General features: G+C 41.3%; 1 protein-coding gene across 2 annotated transcripts in view; it reads right to left on the bottom strand.

The window, feature by feature from the left end:
* The window catches only part of chd7 (chromodomain helicase DNA binding protein 7), a 346,350-nt gene that overhangs the window by 143,623 nt on the left and 187,722 nt on the right, over nt 1-15,005 (bottom strand). For both annotated transcript variants that reach the window (XM_070891933.1, XM_070891925.1), the window contains exons 5-6: nt 4,162-4,281; nt 215-274 (exon numbers count right to left, since the gene is read on the bottom strand). In XM_070891933.1, coding sequence (XP_070748034.1) covers nt 215-274; nt 4,162-4,281 — 180 coding nt within the window. The remainder of the gene's footprint in view (nt 1-214; nt 275-4,161; nt 4,282-15,005) is intronic.

The following is a 15,005-nucleotide window of genomic DNA, read 5'->3' on the forward strand; positions in this document are numbered from 1 at the left end:
AGAATACTAAATTGCAGTCAATCCATATAATCAACAGCCGCTAAAAGGTTTTAAATATGCTCAAATTCTGTATTGCTACTGTTACATGGCTGCCAGCTGTTACTGACAGATCAAATATCTGCACTTCAGACTGAAAATTGAGAAATATGAAAAGACCAGTTAATAATTATTCCCCATACACTACACTTTACAGCAAGAACATTTTAATACTTACAGCTTTCTTCACTAGTCGCATGCTCATGATCTTCTCGGTAACTGGACCAGCTGCGGGTTCCTAAAAAAAATGTAACACTGTTGCAAAACTGAATATACATATATACATGAATGCTTATAATCGCATGCTCCTCACAGACGACCTCACAGGTGCCTTAGCAGCACCACTGACTGAAGATCAGGACAAATTGACAAATGTACTCCCTGCAAGGGAATAACGCAGTGGGATTGAGGGAAAGGGCATTAAAAATTTAGAAAATGGGAACAGAACTTAATTTTTACACTGATTTTCTAATTAGGTCAAAATCAAGTGAGCAGTCAAAATCTAAACCACTGCATGTACAAATTAGTTGTCAGTTTAAAACCAGTAATCTTTCTCAGTCAGTTTTCTTCACTTTTTAGCCCTAGCCATTTATGGTTTCCTTGTATAATTTGCATATTGCAGTAGTTCTTATGGAGGAAGTGGTTTGCAATCAAAATACTGAGTATCTTGTAAACTTGCTCAGTACTATATCATGATAACATAAAGCATCTATGGGATATATTTTGATGAACTGACAAAGTAACTTACAATAGGTGTAGTCTGAGATTTTCAAAGTCCTGCATATAAACAGTCGAAACAATGGCAACAAATCCCAACAATGTTTCTTTGAGGACTGTCACAAGATTGCACAATGCTATTCCACCATAGAATACCTTTTTGCTAATATTTTTGTAGTGCCACACTCATTACAGAAAATTCAAGTTAAAACCAGTAAAGACCAAAAGATGAACCAGACTGAGCAAAAATGAACTAGCATTAATTAGCAATCAATTCCAGCTTGTTTCTTTTCTGAAGCAAGCACCATACAGTGAAGTGTGTCCATGTGGGTTGAAAATTATGGCTCAGGCCTTTGACCAGTCAATACACAGATAGATCAAATACTTATTCCATTTTGTTTACAGGAACCTTAGTTGCATGTTTTTCATCTATTTTTGCTTGAGGGAAGAGTGAAAAAAAGGTTTCACTCAAATAGATTTATTTTTTTTGTAATATACTGATTTTGGGAGTGTCCAAGACTTGAGGGGAAAAGATGGACACAAGAAGCTCATAGAATGGGCACACTGAATTCACTTCTGCTTCTCAGCTCCACACCTGGGATTGGGATCTTTTTCCAGACACTCAATACTGATACAAACAGGAGCAGCGGAGACACAAAACAAAACTCAGTCAGGTTTCAAGTCCAGAGGCAGGAAAGAACAAACTTGCATTTTATATCGTGTCTTTCACAACCTCTGAACATCTCAAAGTGCTTTACTGACAACGAAGGAGTGTCACTGTTGCAATGTAGGAAACTTGGCAGTTAACATGCTCCTACAGCAAGCTCCAATAAGATAATGACCAATAATCTGTTTTAGTGATGTTGGTTGAGGAATAAATGTTAACCAGGACACTGGAAGAATTCCTCTCCTCTTCCAAAAGTGTGTCACCTGATTGTTTACACCCAAGGGGAAAGGTGGTGGATGGACAGTATTTTAATTTAAAAGGATTATCTACGGTTTCGGAAGATCATCCTGACCTCTGCCTTCATTTGGTTGAGAGATCTATCTGTAGGACAATACAAGGACTAAAGAGTTCGCTCTCTCCTCATACTACTAAAGAAACTAATTTGGAAAATTAACTTTCTTCACTCATTTATTACTTTGGGGAAGCATTATTGAAGGTAGATATTGTTTTTCCAACATAGTAAGTTAGAAGGAAGTTTATCTCACCAGAAGCAATGATAAAACGACAGGCGCACACAAACTTAGAAAACTGTTTGCTAAAGATATGCTCAGTGTTGTCTTACTTTGTAATGCTACATTTCCAAGCTAGCAAAAGACATTAACCTTTCCTGATCGGTATGACATCAAACCTGGCTGACTCAGAATCTGGTTCTCACAGAAAACCAACGGGTAATATTTTCAACTGTGCATAAAGGTTCCAGATCTGTTCCACTATGAATTTATGACGGAGTGGGGAAAGTAAATAATTCAGAATACAATGCTCCCCTGATGGCTCAGTTGGCAATCACAAGGCCAGGAAGGTTCTAGACGCAATAGCTAGTTTCAGCCGAGTTAACTGATCTCAGAAGGAGACTAGAAAAAAATATTGGGGTGGGGGGAAAGAAATAAAAATAGCGGAAGAACACAAGATTAGCCAGGAACTGATCTCAGCTGTAATGCAATCTTTGTTCCAACACATTACCGATATTTAGGCTTAGATTTTCCAAACATTATCCCATTCATTTCAAATTGGTCAACAGCACTTATGAGTATGCTCACTCACTAAAGCTTTGGAATTACAAAAAGGGAATTTGTTTACCCACTAGAACAACAGGGCCTTCCCAAATTTACCTTTTCCAACATAGGTTCCCATTCAGTCCCTTCCCTCATCTTTTTGCTCTCCCTCAGACCACCTCCCATCCTTTCATCCTACCAGTTCCTGTCTCTGGCTGCATCCCTTTTCAATCAATGGCTTGCATTCACCAGTAAATACAACATGTGGCCTACATTCCTCCCCTCGCCCATAAACGATGACCTAAAAGACATTCGCAACCCGTTGATCTGCAACACTACCCAGATCGCTCTTCTACCCGGTGTTCCTTGCCCTTTTCATCTTCCTCCCATCATAACACACCCTAGTACCCATTGTTTTCCACCATTATTTACTTGCCAACCCACACTAGTAGCTGGATGTCTCCTCCAACTGGTGCTGTGCAGCCATCAGCTCTGCGCATTCACCAGCTCTTAAGTGCTGCCTTCCTCAGCATACCACTCACCACCTCCCATCCAAAAGGAATAGAAAGGGGGAAAAAAGCTGTAAAAGACAGTACAGTTAAAGTGAGAAAGGGAAAAAAAAAAGAGAACCACAAAGGGAAAGAGAACCAGAAAAAGAGATGATCAGAAGATGAGGAAGAGAAGCTGCAGTAGAGACAGTACAAGAGAATGTATGCTCTGACTTATTCTACGCATCGCCACAGGAGATCCACTAGTATATAACTTTCAAAGTATGGTGTTTGGTGCAGTGCGCACTACCCTTACTTCCCAAGTCCTGATTTTTGAGAAAGGCCTTTGTCACTATCTGTTGCATATTAAAATTGGTGAGCGAATCACAACATTCTATTTCAAAATGCATGAAAGCTCATCTCAGGCTCATCAATGCATAGAGAGATGTTCAAAGTGTCAATTTGGATGCAATGTGTGATACCAGTATGTAGTGAGCTGATAAGGATTTTCAATGTTACAAAACATTAAATGCTAAAACAACCACAGCTATATAGTATATTGAAACTTATTTTTTTAAATCGTGTCTTTTTGCAGTTTCAGGTGCTGGCCACCGAGTGTCACTGTGAAGCACCATTAGTTTGTCTCAACCAGCAGCCATGTTATCGGTAAATGGACCAATACTTACAGTTTAATTAAAATTAAAAGGATGGAGAAGTAATAAACTGAGGGCAATAATGTATTGAATGCAGGAATTTGTTAAAAATATTTCACGTTTGCAATGTAGTGATGTTTTAAATATAAATTGGTAACAATGATGAAAGCAAGATAATGGTTTTCCTCGAACATTGCATAACCAATTGTTATAAAGTGAATTCATCAGGTTTTGACCGTGCATAATATAGGTATTGAACACAATTTCACCAAATTTAGCTAAGTATGCTACAAAATACTCAAAGGTTTTAACAATGTACATTTTTGTAATTGGAGTAAATAAAATTAGTATCTAAAGTTCCAAAATGCAATATCATAAAAACAGCTTGATTAGCATGAATAAAATTGTTCATACATCACAGCTAGGGGGAAAAACTGAAATACCTAATTGGTCATATTTATATCTTACGTATGAAACACAAAGCTTAAATTCTTTCAAATTGGATTAAATGAATCAATTGTTAATAGTCAATGACTTACTACCAATACCTGTTCTGACTGCGAAGTGTTTAATGGGGAATCTTTTCCTGCATCATCATCATCAGATATTTTAAACTCTAGGTCCTCCGTATATCGCTTTCTTTTCACTTGTCGACTCGAGCGGCGCTTCTGAAAAGTGACAGAATAGAACTTATCAACAAAAGTTTAGTTATATTACATTCTGGAAAATTAGCAACGGTAGGCTGTCAACTTCAAGTTTTCATTGATTCCAATGGGGTCATCTGAAATTTACAAGTGTGAAAACAAGTATTAACAAAAAACAGCTGTTTTGTACACAAATGGTGTGCTTAAGATGTTGGTGATGGGACAGATTTTCATCCAATTTTCTGTATCAGGCTATTACAGGGTAGTTACAACACTGGTTATGAAGTCCCTGGTCAAAGACCACCCAAAGTGGAGGAAGTGCATCCGGAAGGGTACTGAGCACCTCGAGTCTCATCGCCGAGAGCATGCAGAAATCAAGTGCAGGCAGCAGAAAGAGCCAGCGGCAAACCAGTCCCACCCACCCTTTCCCTCAACGACGATCTGTCCCACCTGTGACAGGAACTGTGAACAGTCCAATACGAGAACCAGTCACCTTAGAACTCATTTTTAGAGTGGAAGCAAGTCTTCCTCGATTCCAAGGGACTGCCTATGATGATGGTATGTGCAGTATAAATGTGCCTTAATACCAACCCGAAAACATCTCTTACTGGACAAGTTTTTTTTTTTAATTTCCCTTGCCAGTTAATCCTATTGTTGCTCAAAGTGGCTATCAACAAGTTTTGAATTAATATAAGATAATCACCAATAAATCGAATAGGGAATTCATGAGGAACTTCTTTAACCAGAGAGTGGTTAGAATGTGGAACTCGATACCACAAGGCATAGTTGAGAAGAATAGCATAGATGCATTTAAAAGGAAGCTAGATAAACAAGAGGGAGAAAAGAATAGAAGGTTATGCTGATAGGACTAAGACAAAGAGGGGCAGGAGGAGCATAAACGCCAGCATAGACCAGTTGGGCTGAATGATCTGTTTCTGTGCTGTAATCAGCCTTTTATGCTGTGGACTCAGCCAATAGGAACTGGGTCGATACAACATCTTTACAGCAGAAAGAGGGGTAAGATTCATGCTGGACACATTAAAATGAACTCACTTGGGCCACTGAAACAAAATTTAAAAATTTAGATCGGTTATTCTTTACCTTCGATTCTCTCCTATTCTACTTTTCTCACCTTGCCATACACAGTTCCTAGCTGACAGGACGACCTGCTTTCTGCCTCCTCCTCCCAGCCCCGCCCAACAAATATAATTTAGGGCCATCTGCTAGATGCATGATCATATGACTGTCGCTCCATCTATGGAAAACTGCACTTTTAAAACTTATCCTTGTTCCCGACTTAGCCAATTTGAACATAAAAGCATGAGGCAAGTCAGACTCAGAGTAGGGCATATATGTAATAGGTATTCTCAGAGTGGAATAGTGGGGTTCATTAGAACATGCAAAAAGCTTGTGTTACCGTCTGTTTGTTAACCATAAAACAATTATTATGATAGTTTAATAAAAATGTAGTCCCTTTACGAGGGTATGCACGAGGGTATGCAAAGCGTCCAAGATAAATTGAAAGGTTAATGATGCGGCATACAAAATTACATCACTAACCACATGCTGCTCTAAAATCCATCCCTACTACGCAAGGCAAAACAATAAAACATTTCCTATAAAAAGGAACAGTAAATGCTGGAAATCAAACAACTTGGATTTATATAACAGCATGTGTATATGCTTTACGGGACAGAATAAAAATAAAAAGGAAGAGGTGTTGAACCATGGCAGTACAGTTTATAGGGAGGTAACCAAAATCCTGTTTGAAAAAATATATATATCACACACACAGTGTATATAATATATATAATATATTTAGTGTGCGTGTGCGTAGTGTGTATGCGTGTGTGTATGCATATATATATGTGTGTGTGTGAAAATGTGTGTGTAAATATGAGAGTCATACACACACATATATAAATATATATACACACACACACACACATAGAGATACACAGATACACACACACATATATATATGTATACATATATATACACACGTATACATATAGATATATATACACACAGATATATATACAGACACACACACTATAGAGACACACATACACACACTATAGAGACACACACACTATAGACACACACACACACTACAGACAGACACACACAGACACACTAGAGACACACACACAATATAGACACACACACACTAGACACGCGCGCACTATAGACACACACACAAACTATACAGAAACACACACACTATAGACACACGCACACACACTATAGACACACACACACTAACTATAGACACGCACACACGCACACTGACACGCACAAACTATAGACACGCGCACAGACACACACACACGCGCGCACAGACACACGCGCGCACACTATAGACGCGCACACTATAGACACACGCACACTCACACTATAGACACATGCACACTCACACTATAGACACGCACACGGACACATGCACATTATAGACACACGCGCACAGACACACACTATAGACACGCACACGGACACACGCACTATAGACACATGCGCACACCGCAGACACGCGCACAGACACACACACACTTTCGACGCGCGCACACTATAGACACGCGCACACACACACACGCACTATAGACACACGCACACACACTATAGACACACACACACACACTATAGACACACACTATAGACACACACACGCACTATAGACACACACACACAATAGACACACACACACACACTATAGACACACACACACACACACACTATACACACACACTAGACACACACTATAGACACACACACTACACACACACTATAGACACGCACTACACACACACAATAGACACACACACACTACACACACACTATAGACACACACACACACTATAGATACACACACACTACACACACACTATAGACACACACACACTACACACACACTATAGACACACACTATAGACACACACACCACACGCACACACTATAGACACACGCACACACTATAGACACACGCACACACACTACAGACACACACTACAGACACACACTACAGACACACACACACTAGACACACACACACTAGACACACACACACACACTAGACACACACACACTAGACACACACACTCACTATAGACACACACTCACTATAGACACACACTCACTATAGACACACACTCACTATAGACAGACACACACACACTATAGACACACGCACTACACACACACTATAGACACACGCACTAGACACACACTACACACAATAGACACACACACACTATAGACACATACACACACACAATAGACATACACACACACACACAATATAGACACACACACAATATAGACACACACACGCGCGCAGACACATGCACACACACACTATACACACACACACAAATAGACACACACTATAGACACACGCACACACTATAGACACACGCACACACACTATTATAGACACACGCACACACACTATTATAGACACACGCACACACACTATTATAGACACGCACACACATTATAGACGCACACACACTATTATAGACACATACACACTCACTAACTACACACACACTCACTAACTACACACACACACACTAACTACACACACACACACTAACTACACACACACACACTAACTATACACACACACACACTATACACACACACACACAATAAATACACACACACACACTAACTATACACACACTACATAGACACACACACACAAACACAGACAATAGACACACACACACAATAGACACACACACACTAACTATAGACACACACACACTACATAGACACACACACACTACATAGACACACACACACTACATAGACACACACACACTACATAGACACACACACACTACATAGACACACACACACTACATAGACACACACACACAAACAGACAATAGACACACACACTATAGACACACAACAGACACACACACACAATAGACACACACACACACTACATAGACACACACACTATAGACACACACACACTATAGACACACACACACTATAGACACACACACACACTATAGACACACACACTAGAGACACGCACACACACAATAGACACACATTCACACTATAGACACACTAGACACAGACACACACTATAGACACAGACACACACTATAGACACAGACAGACACACACACACACACAATAGACACACACACACAACAGACACACACACACAACAGACACACACACACTAACTATACACACACACACACTACATAGACACACACACACTACATAGACACACACACTACATAGACACACACACTACATAGACACACACACACAAACAGACAATAGACACACACACACTATAGACACACAATAGACACACACACACACTATAGACACACAATAGACACACACACACAATAGACACACACACACTACATAGACACACACACACACACTACATAGACACACACATACTATAGACACACACACACTACACACACTATAGACACACACACACACTATAGACACACACACTACAGACACGCACACACACAATAGACACACATTCACACTATAGACAGACTAGACAGACACACACTATAGACACAGACACACATACACACACTATAGACACATACACACACTACAGACACACACTATAGACACACACACGGACACACGCACTATAGACACATGCGCACACCGCAGACACGCGCACAGACACACACACACTTTCGACGCGCGCACACTATAGACACGCGCACACACACACACGCACTATAGACACACGCACACACACTATAGACACACACACACTATAGACACACACACGCACACACTATAGACACACACACGCACTATAGACACACACACACAATAGACACACACACACACACTATAGACACACACACACACACACACTATACACACACACTAGACACACACTATAGACACACACACTACACACACACTATAGACACGCACTACACACACACACTACAGACACACACACACACTATAGACACACACCACACGCACACACTATAGACACACGCACACACTATAGACACACGCACACACTATAGACACACACTACAGACACACACTACAGACACACACACACTAGACACACACACACACACTAGACACACACACACAAATAGACACACACACACACACACACACTATAGACACACACACTCACTATAGACACACACTCACTATAGACACACACTCACTATAGACAGACACTCACACACTATAGACACACGCACTACACACACACTATAGACACACGCACTAGACACACACTACACACAATAGACACACACACACTATAGACACATACACACACACAATAGACATACACACACACACAATATAGACACACACACACACAATATAGACACACACACAATATAGACACACACACGCGCGCAGACACATGCACACACACACTATACACACACACACAAATAGACACACACTATAGACACACGCACACACTATAGACACACGCACACACACTATTATAGACACACGCACACACACTATTATAGACACACGCACACACACTATTATAGACACGCACACACATTATAGACGCACACACACTATTATAGACACATACACACTCACTAACTACACACACACTCACTAACTACACACACACACACTAACTACACACACACACACTAACTACACACACACACACTAACTATACACACACACACACTATACACACACACACACAATAAATACACACACACACACTAACTATACACACACTACATAGACACACACACACAAACACAGACAATAGACACACACACACAATAGACACACACACACTAACTATAGACACACACACACTACATAGACACACACACACTACATAGACACACACACACTACATAGACACACACACACTACATAGACACACACACACTACATAGACACACACACACTACATAGACACACACACACAAACAGACAATAGACACACACACACACAATAGACACACACACACACTACATAGACACACACACTATAGACACACACACTATAGACACACACACTATAGACACACACACTATAGACACACACACACTATAGACACACACACTAGAGACACGCACACACACAATAGACACACATTCACACTATAGACACACTAGACACAGACACACACTATAGACACAGACACACACTATAGACACAGACACACACACACTATAGACACACACACACACACTAGACACACACACACACAACAGACACACACACACACAACAGACACACACACTACATAGACACACACACACTACATAGACACACACACTACATAGACACACACACTACATAGACACACACACTACATAGACACACACACAAACAGAGACAATAGACACACACACACTATAGACACACAATAGACACACACACACACTATAGACACACAATAGACACACACACACTAGACACACACACACTACATAGACACACACACACACTACATAGACACACACACATACTATAGACACACACACATACTATAGACACACACACACTACACACACACTATAGACACACACACACACTATAGACACACACACTACAGACACGCACACACACAATAGACACACATTCACACTATAGACAGACTAGACAGACACACACTATAGACACAGACACACATACACACACTATAGACACATACACACACTACAGACACACACTATAGACACACACACATACTACAGACACACACACTACACACACACACTATAGACACACACACTATAGACACACACAAATAGACACACACAAATAGACACACACAAATAGACACACACACACAAGACACACACACACTATAGACACACACTACACACTATAGACACACTATAGACACACTCACAATAGACACACACACTATATAGACACACACTATAGACACAGACACACACACACACTATAGACACACACACACTACAGACACACACACTACGCACACACACTATAGACACACACACACTACGCATACACTACACACACACGACAGACACACACTATAGACACACACTATAGACACACACACAGACACACACTACAGACACACGCACACAATAGACACACACTATAGACACACGCACACTATAGACACACACACTATAGACACACGCACTACACACACACACTATAGATACACGCACTACAGACACACACTACACACACAGACACACACTATAGGCACACGCACACAAACTATAGACACACGCACACAAACTATAGACACACTCACACTATAGACACACGCACACACACACTATAGACACACGCACACACACACTATAGACACACGCACACACACACTATAGACACACGCACACACACACTATAGACACACGCACACACACACTATAGACACACACACACACACACTATAGACACACACACAATCGACACACACACACACACTATAGACACACACACACACTATAGACACACACACTATAGACACAGACACACACTATAGACACACGCACACTATAGACACACTATGGAGACACACACACTACAGACACACTATAGACACACTACACACAATAGACACACACTACACACACACACTATAGACACAGACACACACTATAGACACAGACACACACTATAGGCACACGCACACAAACTATAGACACACGCACACAAACTATAGACACACGCACACAAACTATAGACACACGCACACAAACTATAGACACACGCACACACACACTATAGACACACGCACACAATAGACACAGACACACACTATAGACACACATACACACACTACAGACACACACACTATAGACACACACACACAATAGACACGCACACTATAGACACGCACACTATAGACACACACAAGACACACGCACACTATAGACACACGCACTACACACACACACTATAGATACACGCACTACAGACACACACTACACACACAGACACACACTATAGACACAGACACACACTATAGACACACACACACAAACTATAGACACACACACACAAACTATAGACACACACACACAAACTATAGACACACGCACACAAACTATAGACACACGCACACAAACTATAGACACACGCACACACACACTATAGACACACGCACACAATAGACACAGACACACACTATAGACACACACTACACACTATAGACACACACTACACACTATAGACACACTATAGACACACTCACAATAGACACACACACTATATAGACACACACTATAGACACAGACACACACACACTATAGACACACACACACTACACACACACACTATAGACACACACACACTACGCATACACTACACACACACGACAGACACACACTATAGACACACACACAGACACACACTACAGACACACACACACAATAGACACACACTATAGACACACGCACACTATAGACACACACACTATAGACACACGCACTACACACACACACTATAGATACACGCACTACAGACACACAGACACACACTATAGACACAGACACACACAAACTATAGACACACGCACACAAACTATAGACACACACACACACACTATAGACACACGCACACACACACTATAGACACACGCACACACACTATAGACACACACACACTATAGACACACGCACACACACACTATAGACACACACACTATAGACACAGACACACACTATAGACACACACTATAGACACACGCACACTATAGACACACTATGGAGACACACACACTACAGACACACTATAGACACACTACACACAATAGACACACACTACACACACACACTATAGACACAGACACACACTATAGACACAGACACACACTATAGGCACACGCACACAAACTATAGACACACGCACACAAACTATAGACACACGCACACACACACTATAGACACACGCACACAATAGACACAGACACACACTATAGACACACATACACACACTACAGACACACACACTAGACACACACACACAATAGACACGCACACTATAGACACGCACACTATAGACACACGCACACTATAGACACACGTACTACACACACACACTATAGATACACGCACTACAGACACACACTATAGACACAGACACACACTATAAGCACACGCACACAAACTATAGACACGCACACAAACTATAGACACGCACACAAACTATAGACACACACACACACACTATAGACACACACACACTATAGACACACGCACACAAACTATAGACACGCACACAAACTATAGACACACGCACACACACACTATAGACACACACACACACACTATAGACACACACACACACACACTATAGACACACACACACACACTATAGACACACACACAATCGACACACACACACACACTATAGACACACACACACTATAGACACACACACACTATAGACACACACACACACAATAGACACACACACTATAGACACAGACACACACTATAGACACACACACTATAGACACACGCACACTATAGACACACTATGGAGACACACACACTACAGACACACTATAGACACACTACACACAATAGACACACACTACACACACACACTATAGACACAGACACACACTATAGACACAGACACACACTATAGGCACACGCACACAAACTATAGACACACGCACACAAACTATAGACACACGCACACAAACTATAGACACACGCACACAAACTATAGACACACGCACACACACACTATAGACACACGCACACAATAGACACAGACACACACTATAGACACACATACACACACTACAGACACACACACACTATAGACACACGCACACACTATAGACACACGCACACACTATAGACACACGCACACTATAGACACACACTACACACTATAGACACACTATAGACACACTCACAATAGACACACACACTATATAGACACACACTATAGACACAGACACACACACACACTATAGACACACACACACTACAGACACACACTACGCACACACACTATAGACACACACACACTACGCATACACTACACACACACGACAGACACACACTATAGACACACACACAGACACACACTACAGACACACACACACAATAGACACACACTATAGACACACGCACACTATAGACACACACACTATAGACACACGCACTACACACACACACTATAGATACACGCACTACAGACACACACTACACACACAGACACACACTATAGACACAGACACACACAAACTATAGACACACGCACACAAACTATAGACACACTCACACACACACTATAGACACACGCACACACACACTATAGACACACGCACACACACACTATAGACACACGCACACTATAGACACACTATGGAGACACACACACTACAGACACACTATAGACACACTACACACAATAGACACACACTACACACACACACTATAGACACAGACACACACTATAGACACAGACACACACTATAGGCACACGCACACAAACTATAGACACACGCACACAAACTATAGACACACGCACACACACACTATAGACACACGCACACAATAGACACAGACACACACTATAGACACACATACACACACTACAGACACACACACTATAGACACACACACACTATAGACACGCACACTATAGACACGCACACTATAGACACACGCACACTATAGACACACGCACACTATAGACACACGTACTACACACACACACTATAGACACACGCACTACAGACACACACTATAGACACAGACACACACTT

This window comes from Pristiophorus japonicus, chromosome 1 (assembly GCF_044704955.1).
Source record: "Pristiophorus japonicus isolate sPriJap1 chromosome 1, sPriJap1.hap1, whole genome shotgun sequence".
NCBI lineage: Eukaryota > Metazoa > Chordata > Chondrichthyes > Pristiophoridae > Pristiophorus > Pristiophorus japonicus.